Source organism: Hipposideros armiger, unplaced genomic scaffold (genome assembly GCF_001890085.2).
Source record: "Hipposideros armiger isolate ML-2016 unplaced genomic scaffold, ASM189008v1 scaffold_128, whole genome shotgun sequence".
NCBI lineage: Eukaryota > Metazoa > Chordata > Mammalia > Chiroptera > Hipposideridae > Hipposideros > Hipposideros armiger.
The window spans coordinates 1,709,976-1,732,719 of record NW_017731478.1 but is presented as its reverse complement, the minus strand read 5'-3'; the positions used below and the strand labels follow the sequence as shown (position 1 = coordinate 1,732,719).

The following is a 22,744-nucleotide window of genomic DNA, read 5'->3' as shown; positions in this document are numbered from 1 at the left end:
CAAATGGGGTATTTAAGAAGTCAGCGGCTGCGCCTTCCAACTGGAAACGAAAATACCTGGATTCAAATCACCTTGCTCTTCTACCAGAAAAACACACGCTCTCCAGGGACGTGGATCTGCAATCCATCTATTATTTCCCCATTGAGGTAATCCGGATGCAGTAGATCCAGATGAAATCCACTAGAAATACAACGATGCTTCTCCACGGGGGTTGGGTGGGGATGAAAGGGGAAAAACCCGATATACAATGCTAAATTTTTTTAAACGTCATGGAGAATGGATAAAAGAGAGACATTTTACTATTTCACAGCAACAAAATATGACGCTTTTGGTCCCCCCAACCCCTAGCAAAAAAGGGTGTTGGAGAAAAGCGAACGACTGATCGGGGTCTGCTGATATTACAAAAGTTAACGGGCAGTTTTGCTTTGCTGGGGGCCTGACGGGGGAGGGAAGGGATGATCTCAGAGGTTTTGAGGTCAGATCCTGACATTCTCGCGCTCACAGCTAGACATCAATTGCTGGTGCGGGCTCTCGGGTCAAAGGTGAAGGCGAGGGAGAACCCATGCAGTCGCCTGAACTATAGACAGCAGGGAGGCTGGAGGACAACACACCGCTCCAACAACCACAATCGTGATTCCTCAAGTAAGCCGAGGAAGCTCGTCGAAAAGAAAAGGGTAATCCCACAACGCCCCCGCCCCTTGGAGAGAGGCGCTCTGCGATTGGGCCGCGCGGGTGTCACTCAAGGGCACTGAATCTAGAAAAGGCGCACGGCCGCAGGCAAAGCCCCCCACACGCCAGAGGGCTGTGGTAGGGCTGTGTTGTGTGACTCTCGTCTTTCCCCGCCCTAGCCCATCGAGCACGCTCATGGCTCCGCTAAGACCGTGTCTCCTAAGTCTCGTCCCCTGTGCCCCGCGACCGGCAGCTCCCCGCAGACGGGCAGCCGCTTACCTGGCGGCCGCTCCCACTGCCGATTCAATTCAGGGTCGGGCGAGCGACCTCTCGCGCCCGTTAAACTCGAGGGAGCGTGCGCGCGCCCGGCGTCTTGCCTGCGATTGGCTGCTCGGAAGAGGGCGGAGACGGCAGAGCGCGGCGCGCTCATCACCCTTCCCGTTCCCTTCCAGCAGCGAGAGCGGAAGAGGGAGGTCCGACGCTTGGGAACTGGGAGGGGGCGGGACTGCTGTCAAGCCCTCTCGTCTGATTGGCTCTCTGGGAATCTAACAGCTGCCACGCGGGAAAGAGGCCTCAGCTTCTCGCATGCGCAGTTAGTAAGAATGAGCCTCGGACGTGTGAGGGAAACCACGACTGGGGTACAGCGCGTGCGCAGAGCCAGGATCGCAATTACGATCCCTCTTCTGCGGTCGTTCTGGTTACCCCAGAACTTTGGGGGCGGAGGCTAAACCTGGGGCCAGGTAAGTGTTTGCGGAAAAGCCAGGCACCCACACGATTGCCCACGATTGTATAGGGATCTGGAGAGAGGATTGGGAGCCTGGAAGCCTTGACTTTCCCGGTTTGCGACCCTGAGTCGCGCAATCAGTTGACCCAAGGCCCTGTTCTGTCTGCTGACTGTGAGGTGAAGCCGGTCCGAATACCTGAGTTAAGTTTTCCCTGGATCTGGTTTACCCTAGGCTGCTGGGGGGCGGCCCTGGGGCTCTTCAAGGACTGGGGAGGAGGGGAGGAAAGCCCATCACTCTGGAAAACCAGTTCCACCGAGGTACGAGAACAAATGGAACAGTCTTCATTTACTTGTTCAGCAGAGCCTCCTGGCGCCCTTGGCACACAGTAGGTGTCAGTATTGCCCTTTCCACATCTTCCGAAGGACCACAGAGATAACCGGGTCCGCCCTGAGCCCCCCAGCCCATCTCATTCGCACTGTTCAGTCCACATTCTTCAGACTAGTTAACCTTCTCGAGCTCTTAGATTTCCCTCCAAGTGTCCTGAGCCCCACAGTCCAGGGACTTTGGCCTATCACTTAGATGGGCCTGAGAAGCCAGGATGCCAGAGATGTATTTGACCTTGGAATGACAAATATGCCAGGAGGCGTCCCTTTGCATCTGAGCCTCCTAAGAATACCTAACAATTATGTTTCAACAGTAAAAAAAAAAACCCTCCATCTCTATCCAAAACCTATCAGTGTATGGATGATTTCAAGCGTAAATAAATTGAACCCACCCACCCCAAACTGTGTTAATCCACCAGTGGATATTATGCTCATGTTAATACCTAAGCAAAATCAAATTATTTTTTAAATACATGGCTCTGTTTTCAGTGAACATATTTGAGACCCACCCAGAAAAACCCAGCAGTTTTATCACTAGTTCCAGTTGATCACAAAATCTGTTATTTGAGACAGTGTCGAATCTTGCACTCACAGGAGAATTAAGTGTGAATCCCTAAGACAGCTCCAGGAAAAGAGGTGTGTGTTTTCTTACAAGAAAAATATTAGCCCCAAAAGCTGTTAATGCTAGCGATTAGTTCCTAACCATGCAAGAGACAGCAAACGATTGTGTTGGCTATGAAATCAGATGGACTCTGTTCAGTTTGAGAGTATATGTTTTGGCTTTTTTTGTTGTTGGCAATGTGATTTTAGGTAGCTTTTTTTTTTTTAATCTATTAATGTCTTAGTAAGCCACCATGCTCAGGAGCTAGTATTCTGAGTAACCCAATTATCTTGTTAACCAGCTGATGCAGTGAAATGTTTTGGTAAGGTTGCTTATACCATATGTTAGGTTAAGCTCTTCAGTAGGGGTCTTAATTAAAAAAAATTCAGAGTGGAAATTGCCTTTGACTCATTGGACTAAAGAGAAGAAATGTCTTTTTCAAAGCTTTATAAGCAGCTAAAAAGGTAGTTTTTAAAGTCCCTGGAAATTATTTATGAATACAGAAAACAGATGTAGAAAGCTTCAGAAATGCCTGTAAATATATTAACTATAATAATTGTTCATCCATTCTAACTCTCCCTCCATACTGGAGATTTTGCAATACTTGTATGCAAGGTTACACCACTATCTTATGGCTTTATGAGGATATGATAACCACATAAGTTTATTATAACATCACATTGCTCCAGTATCTCTTTTGTCTTGAAGTCTTCAAATTGACAGCTTTATAGCAGAGATCTTTCACACTGATTGGGATAAGATCAGGCTATTCAGTAATGTGGCTGGCTGCTAATGGCTTTAGAAATTTAGTGCCTGTTAACCAGGGTGTTACTTTGTGTCACTGATTTTTATATGGTGTGTCTTTAGAGGGGGCAGTATTCCACAGCAAAAGATAAGGAACTCTAATACTTTAAATCTATAGTTTAACCATTAAACATGGAAGGAAATGATCAGACATACATTTAAGTGTGAATTTTTTTCATCTTTTCTGCCCTTCGTGAATTTCTTTACTGTATTAGCAAACTCCTAGAGGTCTCTGTTTAAACAAGGACTTGTTTCGATGAAGGTAGTTTGATCTTTCCATTAAACCTGCTGGGAAGTCAAGCTGTATTCTTGGCATCATAATTTTCTCCTTGGCACCTGCTTCCACAGGCCACAATTATGACCTCACCAAACAACATGTCTTTGGTAATTTCATGGTTTCCAAGTACTTCTTAAATGGGACCATACCAAGGAAAAGAATTAGCAGGACACTGTTCTAGAAGCCTTTTCACTCTGAGCTCTAAAACCAAAATCCATGAAATAATCAGTTTGCAGATTGGGTTTGTGGGGTCAGACACGGTTTATGGGGTGCGTTAAGAGTTCTTGAACTTCAGCTTAGGGACCCAAAGTGCTAATTGCCTTTGTGGCGACCTGCACATTTTTTTTCTCACCCTAGGAGGTATTGCCTCCGTTTTACAGATGAGGAAAAGTGGCCAGAGTGCCACAGTGAGTAAATCATGGCGTCAAGACATTGATGCAGCTCACACTGACTACAAAACAATATGGCCTTTCAGGGACAAAAAAAATGCGAGGAAGCGTCAAGAAGAGACAGTTGAGGAAAATGAGTTGATGTTAAGGAGCTAGGGAAAGAACAGGGCTGGAGGTACTGTGAAAGGTCAAGAAACAAGCTGTAGAAAGGATAAGTTTAGTTTGAAAAATGGACTGCCTAATGTTCTTCCAAGATAAGTCCTCCCGAAATAACCCACATAGTATGCATTGCTTCTTGTACCCAATACGATAATGTAATTGAAAGTGCTCTGAAAACATTTAAGTCCTAAACAAATACAAGGCATCGTCATTATGATAATAGAGGCTTGGAGACTTTTAGGAGAACACATAGTGTTATTATTGCTGCCTTTTTATGTGTTTCTGTCTTATTTTAATAGTGTAGGTGATAAATTATAAAGTTCCTGTTAGGCGCCATAAATAAAAGACACTCACGGTGATGCATACAAATAGGACAGGTGTAATTCTCTGTGGAGTCCAAGTTTTCTGTTTTAAACACCTGAACGGGATGTTGGTATCGTATGAATTGAAAGCCGCTCTCTTTATCTGCTTCATTAGTTGTCTCCTGAACTGTGCAGCAGTAAGCCTATAAAATTAGACCTGACCCAGAGCAGTCTCGTCTTCTTCGTGTCTCCCAAAATCAAAGATGATAGCTCTGCATTTCCTGCTCAGTCTATTATGCTTATCTTATTTGAGAAGTAATTCTCTGTAAACACTGACTGTTCAGGGTGAAAGGTGCTTTATCTTCGGCGTAAGCTCCCAAGCCTAGGAAAGGACACTGTCTGTTCTCAAGCCTGAGCCGTAGCTCCAGTGGTTCCATTCGGGGAGGTGTTCCAGCCCTCCTGAGGACTTCAGGCAGCTAGGATGGGGATGACCTAGATGTGAAAGGTCGAGAAAGGCTGCTTCATTTTAACTCTCATGCTGCAGGGAGCACCAAACACTTCTGAAACAAATTATTATTAAGCGTTTCTCAGAAAATCATTCTCCTCTCACTTAGCTTCTGGTGCCATCAGCTGGCCATTTTGTCTTTTTAAAGCTGCAGCATTGCACGTCAGTCTGTTCAAGTTCGCTGTGTTTGGTTCTTCACTATTGATTAGGTCATTGTTTTGTGACCTGTCATTTTACCTCTTTATTATTCCTAACAAGCTCCCAAGTGGGTGATGCTCTGTGGCCCATACCCTGAGTAGCAAGAGTCGAGAGCTGCGTCATCCAATATGGTGGCCACCAGCATGTGAGGCCAGTCCAGAACAACATGCATTGTAAGCGTGAATATGCCCCATATTTTGAAGACTTCATATTAAAAAAATCATAAAAATATCCATTTTTATATTGATTACGTGTTGAAACAATATTTTAGATGTATTGAGTTAATATAGTAAAACATTAAATATATTTTAAAACTATATTAAAATTAATTTCATTCGTTTCTTTTTTACTATTTTTTTATTTACGATTTTTAATGTGACTACTAGAAAATTTAGAATTTCACATGTGGCTCGCACTATATTTGGATCGGGCAACACCGTTCCAGAACACTTAATGGAATAGAAGCCAACATTTTTGGTATTCTTTTTTCAGGTGACCCATTTTCTCAGTCCCTTTGGTTATCATTTCACCTCTGTTAACTCAGATCAATATTCATTTAATTCTTTTCTCTAAATATTTCCCTTCCCCATCCATTACTCTCCGTCTCCATCTTGGACATCATGACCCAGGGGCTCTCCTCCAGCTGTCGCACTGCCAAGAGCCAGGATATAGGCAGCACCTTTGCTCAAAGCCCTTAGCCATGCCTCTCAAAGTGTGGTTCCTGGACCAGCGGCAACAGCCTCACGTGGGAGCTGTTAGAAATGCAGAGTCTGTTGGGCCCTACCCCAGACCTACTGCATCAGTATCCTACCCACAAGATCCCCAGAGGACTTGTCTGCACAGGAAACTTTGAGTGGTGAGAACTTGGACGGTCATCTCTCCCAAAGCTCCCCGTTTCCGTTCATCACCACATCTGTTCCTTTGGCTATTTCTGATGATGTTTCCGCAAGGTTGACATACCATGCGAGTTGTGTCTAAGAGAAAGTAGTGCTTGCCCTAAATGGAGAGCTAAACAGCGAACTTGAGGCCAGTGGCATCCAGAGGTGAGTCCAGGGATGAAATCCTATGCTTTCCTGAAAAGATTCAGATATTCTCTCTCTCTCTCTCTCTCTCTCTCTCTCTCTCTCTCTCTCAGAGACACGAAAGGAAAGGCAATGCCACCCCGTTCCACTCCAGAGCATTGGAACTGTCGGTGGCACAAGCCTGACCTCACTGCCTCTGGCTTAACCCGGTGACTGTTGGCTCCAGTCACAGTCACGTTGCAGAGCCTAGCATGCCATCTGTGCAGCTAGATGTACGTCTTGGTTTGGGTTGATTTTGGAAGCCAGGGGGCAATGTGTGCCCGCTGGATCCAGGTTGGGAAGAGGCCCTAATAGAAACAGGTTCCAGGTCCCCACAAGAGGCACTCCAGGTGACCTGGGGACACAGGAAAGCTTGAGAACCACTGCTCTGAGGCAGGTGACCCATTCCGGGCTCTGGCCTGTATCACGTTCATAGACGTCTTCGTTGGTTTTATGCTGCAGGCTCCCAGGGCTCCCGGAGGTCCATGCTTGGCCTGGCTGTAGTAGATGCTGCAAATATCATTGACCGAATGGAACATTCCCTTTTGTAAAGGCCTGACACCTATCATCTCTAACTTGACCAAGTGGGAAGGGCCTCGGACAATGAGCGGTTTTAACCCAAACTGCAGTCAGCTTTAGTGCAGAAGCGTCATCATCAAAGGAAATGCAGAGCTGACGGGAAGTCGGGGAGGAGAGCCAGCCCTGAATTGAAGCTCACCCTCCCAGAAAAGAATTAGAGCAAAGCCCGTCATGGCCGCTGGTTTCCCCTTACTAGCTCTCCTTGTTACCATTTTTTTTTTCTTCTTTTTTAATGTCACGATGAGCCCTAATTTGAGCTGCTTTTATTGTTCCCCAAAGACTTTGGGTGGCTCTGTGGGTATCACAAAAAGCGAAATCCAATCCGTCTTCTTCTCTGGGCTTTAGGGAAGTGGAACCATGGGTGTGTTTGTCATTTTTAACTGTCATTGGAGTAGAGCCAAAGCTCCAGGAGATACTAAAAGTATTTAGACCCGTCCGATTGGCTGTTGGAATTAGCTGTTACACAAAGCAGCCAGTCAGTAACCGAACACTGGGGACCTTCTTGAACTCCAGCTGGGTGGGAGACCTTCCAGTGTGTGTGTCGGCTCTGAACTAGGACAGAAAGGTAGAGATTTGAAACAGTGGGCCGATGACAAAGCAGCTGATAAAAGCACCCTCCTCCGCCCTTTGTCTGGGGGTTTCGCTTCGTCTCAGACTTGCTTCCTTTCTTTGTCACCGCACTATATCCCAGGGCTGTCCTGCCTGGTCAGATTTACTACCCAGCGGAAGAGAAACCCCAAGAGAGGCCCTGGGCTCCATAACAAATCGAGTCCAGGGACCAGACACCATCTGATACACAAAGGAATTTTGTTCTGTGGATCGAAAGCAGAAATAAGGGAAGGGGCATCGACTTGCTCTCATTCGGAGCCATTCATTGGGGAGTGGGCTCTTTGTTGTAGCCATTTCAGGTAAAGTGCCTAGGTTTATCGTTTATCTTTTTTTTTCCTGACACTTCTGAAATATTTCACACACAATAAACAAAACCGATTTTTAAGGTACAACTTTCATGGGCACCGCTGCTTCAAAGTGGATCCCGTCACAGCCATGAAGCACCTTATAGCACCGTAATTATCACCCACTGAGGCTGACAGGACACACTGGCCATCAGACTGGTCACAAAGAAGTGAGTTTAGACCATAATGGCAGTCACAGAATAAAAAACTAGCATTGGCGTGAGGCCTGAAAAGCATATTTGTTTTCCGCAGAAATAGCAGATAGAAATGAAGACTATTGTCATTCTAAAAATGACCAGTATCATCTCAATGTCAGCTGTACTGATTATGCTTACTAAGACAGACACTTAGATTTAAAATAGCAGAAAATGCACCTACAGACAAAGAAGCAAGGCCTGATAGCACACGTGTGCATCAGACTTCCTCGATGCTTCTCTAGAGATCGGTGTGGGGCTCAGCAGGTGTAGCAGTCAGAATGGACTGTGGGCAAAAGGTGCGTGAGCTGAGAGCAGACCTGGGAAATAATTCGGTGGGTGTTCGCTTGCTTTTGGCTTAGGAAGTTGGCTTAGACTCCAGCCCCATGTTAGAAACCAGTTGCCGTGGAACTAGAATTTAGTGTTTCCAATGGTAAAAGCTACTTAGAGCTGCCATCGGAAGCACTGATTACAAAGAGCAGCTTATGTTTTCAGTGCCTACATAATCCTAGATCAAGAAGCATAAAAAGACCCCAGTCTGTTGAGATCTTGCTTCCTGGCGTATCCTGTTTGACTCAAATTTTTATAAAAAATTTTTTTAAAAGCACATTTTTAGTTCCCGTAGCACACTGGGTGACAAGGATTTTGCTAAAAACCAGTCTTGTGCCTTCCAAGGTACCAACAAAGCCCTTTCTGGAACATTGTTTTCTCATCTTTAAGCCCTTGTGGGATGGGTGAAGAAGGGCTTCTTTACCCATTTTGCAGATGAGAAAACTGGCCCAGGTTATGAGTCGCCCCTGTTCACAAGGGGAGCATGGAGAACTTTGAAAACAGGTAGCACCTTTCAGATCCTTCTGCCTTCCTCCCCTCAAAAGAAGCAAAGGCCTGTGGGTTCGCCGTGTCCTCACAGCTCTTACTCTATACAGTTCGGTAGTCAACTAAGACGTTTTTGGCCGTATGCTATGTCTCGAGTATTTATGTAAATCTTACTGTTAAATACCGCTTTCTTTTTGACGGTCTCTCTCTGAGTGTGAACTCACGAAGACAGTCTCGCTCTTCACCTCGTATCGCTCACTGTACCTTGCACGGTATTGGGAACCTAACAGGCACCTTAATAAGAGTCCGTTAGTTTGGCGGTTCTGATGATGAGTTCCAGTTGGATCACAATATTGGCAGCGCATCTAAGGGAACAGATGTTCCTATTCAAACCCATGAAACTGGAAACACTAAAAACCAACAATCATGACATTGATGGATAGTGATATTTACTATGTCAGACCGTTTAAGCTCAGCTATGAGATAGACTGTGGTCTTCACATTCTGATTTCAAAGATTCGCAAACGTTTCAGTAATGTCACTTGCAGGATGTACTATTTAATATTCCTTTATCAGATTACAGCCCTGTTCTTTTGAATTTCACACTTAAAACCTCTCCTTCCTGAGAAAACAGCACCTCTGGGTGCTTTGAAGATATTTTTGGGCTGCTCCAAGAAAATATTTATCAGCTGGCAGGGCACGTACTGCTAAGAATACAGCCGGTGCCAGGCTGGAGACGCCGAATAATGTCTTCACTAATTCCCTCAATCCCCTGCCCCACAGGAGCGCTCATCGGCTGAGATGGTTTCTAAAGGCCGTCTTAGAACCTGAACTTTAACTGGAGAGCAAGTGCATCCCCCTGACAGGCTGTCTTCATCCCACTTAGGTCCTGACCAAGCAGAGGCCCTCCCCATGACCGCCTCGGGCTTCCTCCGTTTTCCTGCACCGCTGACCAGGAGGTGCTTGATGCCATGGGGACTCTGGCTCGGGGAGAGGCCAGCCTTGTTATCCCCAGGACCAGCAGTCACTGCGGCCCAGATGGCAGGCAGGAAGGACCACCCCACTCTGCTCCCCCTGGATGAGAGTGAACTTGAAGAGCAGTTTGTGAAAGGACATGGTCCGGGGGGCCAGGCCACCAACAAAACCAACAACTGCGTGGTGCTAAAGCACATCCCTTCTGGCCTCGTCGTCAAGGTAGAGAACGAAGCCTGGCGGGGGGATCCCTGGGTTCCCAGTTTTAAATGGCTGGTATGGCCACAGTAGGTTTCTCCGGAAGGCCATGCACTCCTCGTCCCCTGCCTGTGCCCTGCCCGGAGCCATTCCTCCCTAAGGCAGAGTCTTTTGCCAGGATCCTCTGAGCCAGGCTTGCCGCCATCCTGTGGTGGGCAGGATGGCTGTGGTCCTGCCGTGGGTGCCAAGGCCCTGAGCAGTGAGCAAGCCTGAAGTATTTGCCAGCAGCCTTAGCCCTTAGTGACCCAGCTGATTAACTAGGACGGTCACATCCTCCATGTCCCTCCGTCCCCTGTTGGGTAAATGTCAGTGGTACCTACCCTTCTGAGCATGAGATAATGGAGGCAAACCATTTCAGCCCTCAGAAGAATGTGCCCTGATGCCTACAGGAGTCTTCCTTCTTTATAGCAAAACCGGTCTGATCAGAGTCCACCGGCTTTCTGCACGGCCTGAACCTCTAGGAAAGGGCAAAGTGCTCGCTCCTGTTTCCTGTTCTGGTGGTAGTGGCCCCATGCCTCTGTTGTGGGACTGTCGGTCCACTGTGTCGCCAGAGGGACAGTGGAGAACAAAGAGCAAAGGCAGGTTTGTCGTGTACCAGCGGTCCTTCTGTGTCACGTACACACGTGGCCAGCACTGGCCCAAGCAGCTTCGCGCGCGCTAACTCAGTCCCCACAAGCCCATACTCGTTCTCATCGCCACGGCACAGGGAAGGAATGCGAGGCAGAGGCTGGGAACTTGCCCGAGGTCCGACGGCGGTGGAGCCAACCTAGACCAAACCCAAACCCTGTTCACCGCCAGCTTTCTGGGCCAAGAATGTATCAGTTAAAACCTCAAGTCTCTTTTCTTTTCCTCCTTAAAAAAGTGTCATTCATGAGCAACAGACAAAATTCTGAAACCTGACATAATTTTTGTCTACCCTGTTTTACATAACTTACTCCAAATTCACTTTTACAAGGTGTGACCAAAAACTATGGTGAATTGTTTCAATTTTAAAAAATTATTCCAGTAAAAGACACATTGTCATTAACCCCCCTCAAAATACTTCCCATTGCTTCGAACACACTTATCCCATCATTCCTGCCACTTTCTGAAGCGGTTCTGGAAGTCCTCTTTTGTGAGTATCTAGTTGCGCTGTCGTGGCTGCCTCGATGTCCTGAACCATTTTGACTTTGGGGAAGAGCCAGAAGTCACATGGTACCAGATCTGGTGAATAAGGTGGATGAGGACACACCACAATGTTTTTATTGGACAGAAATTGCCGTATACCAGAAGCGATGTGTGACACGGAGCGTTGTCATGATGGAGGATAAAGTAAAGACACTCATGAAAGAGGACTTCCAGAACTGCTTCAGAAAGTGGCAAGAAGGATGGGATAAATGTGTTCAAAGTGAGGGGGAGTGTTTTGAGGGGGATTAATGGCAATGTGTCTTTTACTGTAATACGTTATTTTTTATTTAAACATTCACTATGTTTTGATCACACATTGTAGTACTTACTGTTCTTTCCACCCTGACTTCACAGAATTTTTTATCAAGCTTTGCAAGGCACTTGCCATAACACTAAAGCATTACGCTGTGGCTGATGCATAATAAGAGGCTGTTTTCCTCCTTCAGACAAGTTGACGCTTATAAATGGGGCACACAGAGTGCCTGTTCTCTGGCCATGAGCTTGACATACCGGCCGGTGTTTTCAAAATTATTTTGGGACTTTATTTGAAGTTATTTGCTCCTAACCAAAACAATACTCCTAATTATAAACAATCACAGTGAAAGCCACATAATACAGCCGGGGTGTGGGCCAGGGCGGAGGCCGAGCAGAGGCAGGAAAGGTTACGGCCTTGCTCTGTCACTGCCTCGCTGGGATTCTTGACAAGCGGCTTAGCCTCTTGGGCCCGTCCACACCTGTAAAGTGACCAGGTTGAGTTGAATGACTCCTGAGGTCCCTCCCAGAACATTCTGTGGTTTTCACCTTATGAAATCTCTTACAGTGCCATCAGACAAGATCCGTCGATCAAAACAGAAAGCTAGCTCGGCAAATCCTACAAGAGAAAGTGGACGTCTTCTACAATGGTGAAAACAGTCTTGTTTACAAAGACAAGCGAGAGGCAGAGAAGAAGAAGCAAGAAAGGAAGAAAAGAGCAAAGGAAACCCTAGAAAAAAAGAAACTACTGAAAGAACTCTGGAAATCAAGTCAAAATGTCCCGGGAGAGAAAAGTAAAGATTCTGACTGAAAGAAAGCCAGTTCCATCACCAGTGTCATTTACAGAGCTTTGAAAGCAGTCGGTTTGACAGATTTAAGAGACATGAAATTTTTTAAATGGCAGACTAAACTGTGGTGACGAGAGGTGCACACTTCGAGAGTAAAACTGAAAGAAACAAGGAAGTCACTACTGTCAAAGAGCACTGGCTATTTAGGGGGAGAAAAGAGGTTGTCATTTGGAGGTGGCACTTGGAGGGGGCGCTTCAAGGGTGGCTGACGGTTGTTTCTTGATTTGGGCAGTAGTTAGAAGGATGTCGCCTTATTTCTTTAAGATGTACATGTGTGTGATTGTATCTTATCAAAGGTTACAAATAAAACTATTTTTTGAAAAAAGGTCCATTTTTACGGAGAACTATAGAATTGAGACAAACAGTAATAGCATTTAGTGTTACCCTGTCATCTGCTGGGAGGTCATTGCTCAGTGAGTTAGATGTCAGTTAATGTCACAGTAAGAGAATAAAAGCGAAAACAAGATGGCAAAAAAGTTACAAGTGAGTTATTTCCCCATTAGCTTATTAGACTATGTGACCAAGTGGAAACACACGTATCATTCCCTGTAGGTTGATTTACAAGTAGGTTTATAAGAGATGAGTTTCCAGAAACCTGATTGGTTCTTGAATTTGCTGGGTACCATCACTCAAGCTGGATTTGACCTTACAGTTGTTTGGGCTTTTTTAAGGCATGGTTAATGCCTGGCTTGTTAGAACACGTGGAGTCCACACATAAAACCAGTAGGGAAGAAACGCATGAGGTGAGAAAGGCCACTGCCAGACACAGGGCCTGCCCCGCCTCATTGTGAAGATCAGACCATTCAGGGCGTGCATCCAAATCAATTGACCTGTCAGGCAGCCAGTTACAGCTCCTCACCTTGGAGTGACCTGGTTTGAAGCTTAAGCGCTCTAGCAAGGCTCTCTAGACCTCTGGTGGCAGTGAGCTGAGCCCGTCCACATTCCAAGCTCCATTCAGAAGGCAGCCAGGTGAAGTACCTGGAATAGTACACAAGGAACCAGTGAGATGGAAAGCTGCAGGCAGACAGGAGGGACAGGCTTCACTTTGTCTCTTCTTGTACCTTTTTAAATTTCCTGTCGTGTGCATGACGGAGACACAGACAAGCCCACTTCCTAGAAGCCATTTCTACAGCTTTCGACCTGTCATGGCTGGGACTGCCTCATGCCGGTGAAACTAACCGTATGCCCCCGCCAAAGCGAACCAACCGTCACCCTATGGGGATCTGTGCCTAAGGTATATGGTCAAAGTCACCTCAAAAGCCCCTTGGAAGGCACCACTCAGACTCAACACATCCAGCGGAACCTGGTGTTTTCCCGGCACCAGAGCTGGTAATTCAGTGAACACGAGACCAAGTAGCTCGCTTGAGTTCAGCAGCCGCACTGTACTGTATTTCTTTCCTGGCGTGCGCTTATGTCTGCTGCAGTTGAAATACACCACAAGGCAACTTCTGACCAACAAACACATTCTCTCCCCAGCACGTTGTGTTCATGACATCATCACAAAACGTTCCTGGGTCAGGTGGGAAGAGACCAACCTTGAGGGGAGGTCTCTCCCACCTCTCCCCGAGGAGCTGAGTTTTAAAATACCACTTGATTCAAGGAACCGACATTTCAATACAAATTGTTAATGAAAATAAGCTTTATTACATCAAGTAATAAATACATACAAAGATGCAAACAGTGTTAGTCATTTTCTTCCAGATGTTTGGATCAACTTACAGGAAAGGCAGAACTGAAATCTACATACAGTCTTAGGAAAAGTTTCAAGGGTCCTTGTTAGGTTTGGTAAGTTGCTCTTTCTTCTGTATTTATAACTTGTGCATTTTTTATATTGACTTCAGAGCACTAATAGTCATGCAAATGCTTAAGCAAAAAAGAAGTTACATTAAGCAGAATCTATACTGTATGGCAAACGGGACCGGCTACTAAGTAAAGCGTGCTGTCGGTATGCACTAAAAAAAACCCCTCCGAGTTGTATTAGCTTATGGAAAAAAAAAACAAAGAACAGTTTGAGTAACATAAATGTATTCAAAAGAGAAACACCGGAATCGTGGAGGCAAACTATAGTTTGCTGTGAGATAGGTAACTTTTACATGCATCTTTTGAATCAACGCTTGAAAAAGCAAAACAACAACAACAAAAAAACCCTGGGTAGTTCCTGACTATTTAAAATGTAAGTCCTAGTCAGCTGCAAAATGTCTTCTCGACCTTAGACTGTAGGTTCAGAGCCTAATGAATCATGGGAGAGACACGGGAGGAGAAACCAAACTGTTACCATTTTGAAAACAAATTTCATCTGAATGGGGGAGATGAGCTGTCACTTCTTGGAAGATGGAGAACCTTCCACACTAACAAGGCAGCTAGGACCTGGCATTTCGTTCCGTCTCAGCCAAGCACTCCCGAACCAGTCCTCTAGCGTGGATGATGCCTGGAAGAGGAGAAGCAGAGGCTGGGGACCATCCGGCCGAACCCATTCCAGAGAGGAAGGGGTTGTTTCACGGCTGGCTCTGGTGGGGAGCCAGCCAGAAAACACTCACACTGCAAAGTGCAAAGGGGCTCGGAACCTGCGTCCGAGCCACCCAGGCATCCAAGCGGTCTGAAGGCACTAAACTAACATCCCACCTCTCAAAGCCATTGCCTCCCAGTGGATCGCTTCAGGTCTCCCTGAACACTTCCTCCTGCACTCAAGGTGACAGCCATTAAGCTCTCTTCATGCCATGACTCTACAGTAACTGTATTACCACCTAGATGACAGGAGTGCGTGTGTCTAAGCCTGACCCACTTTTGGAGATTCCACGCCTTCAGATCATTATATTTCTCCGGCTTCTTCTAAATTCTAGAAAGGGCTTGACAATGTCAAATAGTCTGCTTCTGTCAGGGTGCAAGATGACGACAGCTCACTCGTATCAACTTTGGTCCACTGTGACGTGCCTCCCCAGGGTACCTGAGCCATCGTCTGCCGTTCCTCTCCCCACCTTTTCTCTCTATGGTTTCTACTGCACTTCATGAAATACTGATCTCATGTTACTAGACACCAAGAATCTATTCCTTCTAAGAGATGACTCCCAGAGGGCAACGGGAATGACAACCCCAAGTCACTTAGGCATCCACACCTCACAAATCTTACCAGAACTTCAGATTTTTTTTTGTAAAGGGCCAGACAGCAAAATATTTTAGGCCTTGGGGGCCATTCAGTCACAGCCACGACTACTCAACTCTGCCATTGTATCATGAAAACCACCATAGATGTGACATAAGCAACAGGTGTGGCCATATTCCAATAAATCATTACGGACACTAAAGTTTGAATTCCACATAATTTTCATGTGTCAAAAAATCATGGTTTTTTCACCATTAAAAACTGTAAAGGGGCCGGCTGAGTGGCTCAGTTGGTTAAGAGCTCGCTCAAGAGTTTGAGCTCTGAGCAACAGCGGTTCGAGTCAGCCCGAGCTGAGCAGCCATGAGCTGCCAACAGGTGGCGGGATGGCTCAGCTAAAAAAAAAAACAAAAAAAAACTGTAAAAACCACTCGGCTCATCGGCTGTAGCTTGGCGACCTATGGACAATGCATCTGACTCCCTGGGTGACCCTTTTCGCCCTATGACGTAAACATGGCTGGCGTGGGCTCGGCCGTCAGTCAGGGTGACTGTGGGACCAGCGGCTCACCCAGGATGTGCCCCAGAGCGGTAACAGGCCATGTGCTGACTTGAACCACCACATTTTGGGGGTGATAACAGGATGCCTGTTAGACTTTGGGGTCCAGCATCTTCCCAGGGATTTCTATTCAGGTAACCAGCGTGCAGGTCACCAGGACTCCTTGCTTCCTCTGACTCCAAAGAGCAGCCCACCTGACCTCTGGGTGGGATCAGGGTTACCCTCCCTCCACGCCCCCCAAGCCTCCGACGGCCAGGCCCCCTTCCCCACACCTGCGCCTGACCCAGCTTTACAGTCAGTCTTCACAAGGGTTGCTAAACACCAGTCAAGCCACTGCGTTTAGCACGAGTCTGTCCTCAGCCGGCCTTGCCTATCTGAGGAGTCACGGCCTTAACAGCAGCCTCCTTTATGCCTCGGATTTAAAGCCAAAGAATGTTCCTCTCTCCTTTCTCCAGCCCTTTTAAGAATCCCCAAATCCCTCCTGAAATTAAATTCACACATAGGCCACTGTGCTGAACTGCCACCTTCTAAAATAGAAATCCCCTTCTCCCTTTGCCTTTTACTTCGTGAGGTAGCGAACTGTCTCACTTCCTCCTGAAATCAGCTGGCCAGTCACATCTTCACGTTGAGTCACTTTTCTCTGTGACGTCCTCCTCCCACCCGCCCTCCCTCTTCAATCATGAAAGAACTTCAAAGCGCTCTGGCTCTCCCGCCGGGGGCCTAGGACAGACCCACTCCCCTTTGGACCCCGTCCGCCAACAGGAGCGGGGCAGGCATGGGGCAGAGCTCCAAAGATTCGTTTTTAAAGCAGGTGGAGCCTCCTGGCAGCACACGGGGCAGGCAGGCGGGCGGGCAAGGCTCACGGGCTGGGGCTGCCCTGCTCAGAAGCGCCATCTGAAGACCAGTGGCCACCAGCCCCTCCCCAGCAGATGCTAAGCCCACATCCCACAGAGCCACTCACATCCCATGGTGACTCTGGAACAAAACGGGAGCCCCTGAGGCTCAGGGACTTTCCCTCCTCCACCCTCCAATGACCTCCGTAGAAAATCTTTCACAGTAGTGATGGGCCAGTGCTTTGGGGTCCCCAGCAGTGATGCGGCACCTGGGATGCGGGAGTCTGGGCCCAGGACGCACCTCGTTTTAGTCTCTCCATCGCACTCTTGCTCCCCGCGTAGGTGGGTCTGATCTCTTTCCCCAGCTCTTCGATGATGGCCAGCAGCTCGGCGTATTTGCTCTGGGGCACCTGGCTGTTCCCAGTTCCCTGGAATCAGGCAGGAAAGGGTTCAGAGAGATCAAATGCCAAACTGACTCCAATGCCACGGTCCGGTCCCCACCATATGCTGGTGGCTGCACGGGCAGGGAGTGGCTCAGAGCTGTTGCCTCCGCCGGGGCCAGGAACGTCCCCTCTGAGGGACAAGGACAGAGCAGGTAGGTGGCCCTCTACTGTCCTCATTCACTCAAAGAAACCACCCAGCAGTTTCCAGGAAGCTCTTTCAGCTCCTCATATGGCTTGTATGGACAAGAAAGGGTTCACCAAGAATTTCCTAGGACCTGGATGGATGCAAATGTCAGCCGGGGGCTGAGGGTCCAGAGCCAATGGGTGAGACGGAGGCCACACCAGGCGTCAGCAGGAGTACAAAAGTCACCAAAGACCATCCGGACGGAGTCCAGAACATGTTTAAATTCACCCATCGTCCCCCACGGGCAGGACCCACCCCACAGAAACCCTTTCTCCAGACCACCACAACAGCTCCAAGCAAGCGCCCAGATTGCGAGGCTGGGTTCCCCGCGGGGCTGTGGGCCCAGGCAGCCTGCTCAGGTCTCTCCTTCTCTGTCCCTGTTTGTCCCCCTCCTCCCCTCTCCCCCCTCAGCTGCACCAGGGCAGCCCTTTCCCACCACGAGGCCCTCGCCTGTGCCTCCCTCCTTCTCTGCCACCTCTGCTTCTTGGCCTTGTGGTCCAGCTTCCGGGCAGGATGCCGGCGCCTCCTCGTGGCCCTGTGGTCCTCCTCCCATAGCTCCGACTGCGGAGTGGCCAGGGTACTGTGCGCCCTCTCCAGGCTGCGCCCTAGCCCGTCCTCCCACCACCGCCGCTTCCTCAGGCGGTTCCGCTTCCGCTTCTCCTCCAGGGACAGGCCGGCCTGGCAGGGCACTGGCCTGGGAGCCGCCACCTCATTCCCAGGGGCGGCCTCCATGGCGACCTCAGAATGTGGCTGAGTTCCGACCATGGGAGGGAATCTTGCAGCTGGCGACCGAGGGCTGGTCCCTTTGCGGGCGTTTCCCTGGCAGATGCAGGTGCAGCTGGAGTTGGAGCGGTGGCTTCCTCCACTGATGCTCCTATTGCCCCGGCAACCCCCACTTGATGGTGAGGAAACTGAGTCTCAGCGAGGTTGCCAAACAGGGGTCAGTCTCCTAAGTGGTGGGACCAGATGTAAATGCAAGTGCCTGACGCAGGGGTCACCAGCTCCTGAGGAAACACATCTGGACTCTACCAGGACATGGGCCCGTCTTCCTCTTTGCTGGGGCCACGACCTTGTGGAGCCGGTGTGGGCACCGCATCAAGGGCAGGCCTTCCTTCCCCAAGAACCAGGCACCAGGAGACCCACCAGGGACACACGTGGGGTGCTGGCCTCAACAGCATCTGGGGCTCTCGGGGCCTCTGGCCTTCCTTGGGCTCCCCCAACTGCCCCATCGCTCAGGGTCCCCCGTAAACTCCTTGCCAACCCTCTGTTCTGATGCCTTGAGCCTTGAACATCAGCGCAGCCATGACCTTGGCGTGAGGAAGCTCAGATGACCGCTCCTCCACTCCATCATCTCTACTCCTTTGTCTCTCCCACCGACTCCCCCTCCCGGAGGGTGGGGAGCATGTCCCCTCAGTGCTCAGGCCACCCCCCAGAACTCTCCCGCCACGCATCACCCCCTCTGTCTTACCTGGGTATAGCCGAGAGACGGTGGCCCGTAATCACTCAGCAGCTGTCGGTACTGTGAGGACGTGGCCATGCTGGTGGAGGGCGGGTGGACGCTCCCAGCTAGGGGGGAGGAGACAGGCATCAGAAATTGCGTAGCTTTGACCAGTTGTACCCAAGGCAAGGACTCAGTCCTGCAACAGTCCCCCTGCCCACAGCCCATGCCATCAACAGTGGTCTTTGGGCTCTGGAGGACAGAGAGTCCTGCTCCTGTCCCCTAGTGTGGCCTTGGCCGACACTCGGCCTAGATGACTGATAGTGAAATGTAGCTAACAGGCCATTGCTCTTCACACTCACCACCACAGCAGACATGGCTAATCGATCACAGACCGCTTTCCCATCCATGCAGTTGGGACTGGTACCAAAGATGACATTTACTGCTATTCTCAGCCTAAGCCTGGCCAGTCCCCTTTCTCTGAGTCCTGCTCCCCTGACATTGATAGCCTAGAGCCACATCACTGCCACAACAGTCCATCTACTACTGAGGCTGGTCCACACCTGGGCTAAGACTTCCTGTGGACCCAAACCTCTGCTGGGCTATATGGTGAGGAAGACACAGGGAAGGTCTGGAGATCGGAGACCCAACCCTGGCTGGGGACTGGTGCACTGGACACAAAGTCAGGATGCTGGAGGATATCACGACCTGTGTGCATCCTCAGACAAGCCCCTCAACCTCTGAGCCCGCCGCTCTCTCCCCCAAAAGGGGACAGGACTCGACAATCTGACTCGATGCCCAGATGGCTCGTACCCCAAGAAGGGAGGGGTAAGGCCGCACTTATGGACTACAACACTCAAAGACACTGCCCCTCAGCAGTGGGGGACCTCACGGGGCCAGGGCCCAGCTCAGAACAGTCTCCTGAATGGGGAGGTAGGAAGGTCCTCAGCAGGGAATTTTCTAGCTCCATCCAGCGCAGGAGCTGGAAGCATGCAGACCCATAATGGCATCCGAGTGGCCATTAGCGGGTAAAGGATGTCCTGCAGAATTACAAACAGCGGTAACCATGGAGAATTTACCTAGCCCTCCTCAGCAGCTGCCCGCCTGCCTCCACGCCCGGCCGAGGAGCAGCTCCCCCCGCCTGCCGCCTGCAGAGCCAAACGGTCTCTCTCACACACACAGCGGGCTCTGCAGACTTGGCCCCGGGGAGGGACAGCTGGTGCCAGGCTGGCCAAAAGGACCAGCTGCTCATCTAGTGTGGGCAAGGGGAGGGGCGGAGAGGAAGGAAGGTCAGGATCTCAGGCTGATGGAGCTGGAAGGGGCCCCAGAGAACCCTGGAGCCCCTCACTGTAGAGAGAAATAAGACCAGAGAGGGTAGGCGCTGCCCCAGGCCACACAACGCAGAAGAGGCTAACACCCCAACACTCTATATCCAAGATATCTTCCTTGGTTGCAGGCCTGCCCTAGATTTACTCACCAGGGCCCAGGTTTAAGCCCAATCAGAAAACACGGATTCTGATACCTCCAAGCTGGTAACTGGGCACATCACTGGGCGACTCTGAGCCTCTAAAGTGGGGGTGATAATGCACTGTAGAAACGTGCTGTTCAGCATGGGGACGAACTACCATGTTTTGACCTCGGTCCAAGGCAGCCACGGTGTGCAGCGGCCAGAGTGCAGGAATTGGGGCAGGGTGGGTGCCCCCAGCTCCCCTCACATCATCCAAATCCCAGTTTCCAGTGAGTGTGGTCTGGGTAGCTCAGGGCTTGCAGCCCCGGACCTGAGTTCTAATCCTGACCACTAGAAGTTACGATACCTCTCTGAAAGGCCAGGGTACTAAATGTGAGGCATGGATCACCCCACTGCACTTCAAGGCGTCTAGAAGATGCCAGCTCCCTGGCAGAGATGGGCTGGCACCTCCCAGGCATTTTCCTGCCTTTCTCCTCCCCTTGCTTTTTCACTGGGCTTCTGCCTCCCCGGCCTGTCTTCTCTCCCTACAGGCAAGGTTCTACACTAGAAGCTAGTCCAGCTGTGCCATACTGGCTGTGTGACCTTAGACAAGCCCCTTCCCTCTCTGGGCCTCAGCTTCTCCATCTGAGGCAATGGTTCCCCACATTGCTGCTCTAGGTCCTGTTCTTCAGTGGTGCTGGGCTTAGGTCTTAGGGGCTAAGGGAGAGAGAGGAAGAATGAGAAATTGCCGAGTTTTGGTTGCAAGGGTAACCTAGGTGATATGGCAGGTGACACCAACTCTGTGCCAGTGCGGTCCCTTACTCTGTGTTGAGGGGCGGGCGGGTGTCCCTGGAGAGTTGGCAAGGGCCCCCGAGTTACACTCCTTCCTACAGACCAGAGGGTCGGGCTGCACAAGGCCAGGCAGAAAACCAGACTGGGCATGAGCGCCGCGTCTCCGAGCATCGCAGACAATGCGCGCAGTGTGCGGGGACCAGGGAGGCTGAGCAGAGGGAGGGACTGGCAGAGGCCAGCAGCTCCTGGGGCCAGGCACAGCTCCCCGCCCCCACGCCAGACAAAGAGCGGCCTGGGCCTGGGGAGCTGGCGGCCTTCCCGCCACTTGGGGCGCCTTGGAGGGGGGGGGCCCTCTCCGTCAGGGAGGCGGGGGCTTTGTCTAACTCCGCCACTGCCACCGCCGGCCAGGCCGTGGCTTGGCAACCCGTGTGCAGGAGGCAGGGCCGGAGGGCGTGAGGGATGATGACAAGGAAGCCGGAGGAGCGGCAGCGAAGAGTCCATCTTGGATGCAAATGGCAGGGGGAGATGGTGCTTTCTAAAGGTGTCCACGGGGAAAGGGGCGGCCCGCACCGAAAAACACCAGCGATCCAGGGACCTCAGCACTCCTGGAATTCACCATAGGAGAAAGAAGAAAACCTGCACAGGGCTGCTAGCCAGCCCAGAACAGGGCTTCAGGGGTCCTGAGTGGGTACCCCTGTCACTCTGTGACCCCAGTCCCCAAAGGTCCCAGTTTAGGGCCCCTGCCTCAACTATTCCTATGTCAGGATTGAGAGTTCTCGCCTGTCCAGGCTGGTGCAAGAGCCTCACCTTTGCCACCCGAGATGACAGATGAGGGAGGCGGTGAGAAATGCTACCTGGGCCACAAACCTGTGTCTGTGAGGTTTGCAGACCCCAGAACAGGTGAGAACATTTGAGAAAATAGTGCTGTTTGCTCTGGGGGATCAGAGCTCACATTTGACCAATGCAACTATCCCCACAAGGGTACCTTGAGTCTTAATCCTTTCTAATCCCCAAATCTACGTCCAAGAAGTTAAAAAAATACACACACACACACACACACACGCACGCACGCACACACACACACACTCTGCTTCTTTGGGTCCCTCTTCAGATTTTTGGAGTTATGGAGTCACCGTTTGGAGACATGGCCCAAAACTTGCGGCCAACTGCCAGCGTGGCATTTCTGACCTGCAAGGCCAACCCCCCCCCCCTTCCCGCTTCCCGCCTCTGCCCCCTCCCCGAGCACCAGCTTGCTTCGCTTTTGGGGAAATCTGTTCCCAACCAAGTGTCTAAAGGAGAAGAGCCCTGGTGAGGGGACAAAGCCGGTCATGTCCGAGTCCCACAGTTTCACCTCCCCCTCACCCCGGCTCATTCAGTCCCCAGGGTGAGCCCCTGGGCACAGCCTAAAGCAGCCTGACAACTTCTGGAGGAGTTTCCTGGGACTGCCCGGCTCCAGCCCCAGGGAGGGGCGAGGACGGTCCCTCCCAGCTTCTGCAGGAGGAGGAGGGGGCCTTTTAGGCCCAGACTTGGGGGCTCCGAGCTGTGGGTCCCTGCGGAGACGTCCCCCACACACACACCGCCCACAGGCACTCAGAAGCCCCCTATCCTCTCCAACTTCTTCCACTCGCTCACGCCTGAGGGGGACCTCCCCCGTGCCCCGTTCTGGGGACGCCTGCTCCCACGTGCCAGGCTGAACCCCCACTGACGACTGGGTCCCCTGCACCGCAGGTGACCCCCGTCCTCGCCCCAGTCGCCCAGCGCCCTCAGGGGCGGCTGCACCTGGCATGCCGCCCCTCCCCCCCCCACCGGCCCTGCCCACGCTGGCCTGGTTTTGCACACGTG

At 50.4% G+C, this 22,744-nt stretch overlaps 3 protein-coding genes across 3 annotated transcripts in view; 1 reads left to right on the top strand and 2 right to left on the bottom strand.

Moving 5' to 3' along the window:
* The window catches only part of MPHOSPH9 (M-phase phosphoprotein 9), a 57,749-nt gene extending 56,605 nt beyond the window's left edge, over positions 1-1,144 (bottom strand). The window contains exon 1 of the mRNA XM_019648885.1: positions 949-1,144. The gene's annotated coding sequence lies outside the window, so the exon portion shown is untranslated. The remainder of the gene's footprint in view (positions 1-948) is intronic.
* Positions 1,145-1,271: 127 nt separating this feature from the next.
* MTRFR (mitochondrial translation release factor in rescue) lies at positions 1,272-14,110 on the top strand. Its single transcript, XM_019648924.1, has 3 exons — positions 1,272-1,409; positions 9,502-9,809; positions 11,833-14,110. The coding sequence occupies exons 2-3, from the start codon at positions 9,528-9,530 to the stop codon at positions 12,073-12,075; spliced, it is 525 nt and encodes a 174-aa protein (XP_019504469.1). The 5' UTR covers positions 1,272-1,409; positions 9,502-9,527; the 3' UTR covers positions 12,076-14,110.
* CDK2AP1 (cyclin dependent kinase 2 associated protein 1) lies at positions 13,734-19,838 on the bottom strand. Its single transcript, XM_019648925.1, has 4 exons — positions 19,743-19,838; positions 18,694-18,791; positions 16,900-17,026; positions 13,734-14,540 (listed from the first exon to the last, which is right to left on the bottom strand). Exons 2-4 carry the CDS (start codon positions 18,760-18,762, stop codon positions 14,473-14,475), a joined length of 264 nt encoding a protein of 87 aa, XP_019504470.1. The 5' UTR covers positions 18,763-18,791; positions 19,743-19,838; the 3' UTR covers positions 13,734-14,472.
* Positions 19,839-22,744: the final 2,906 nt, after the last annotated feature.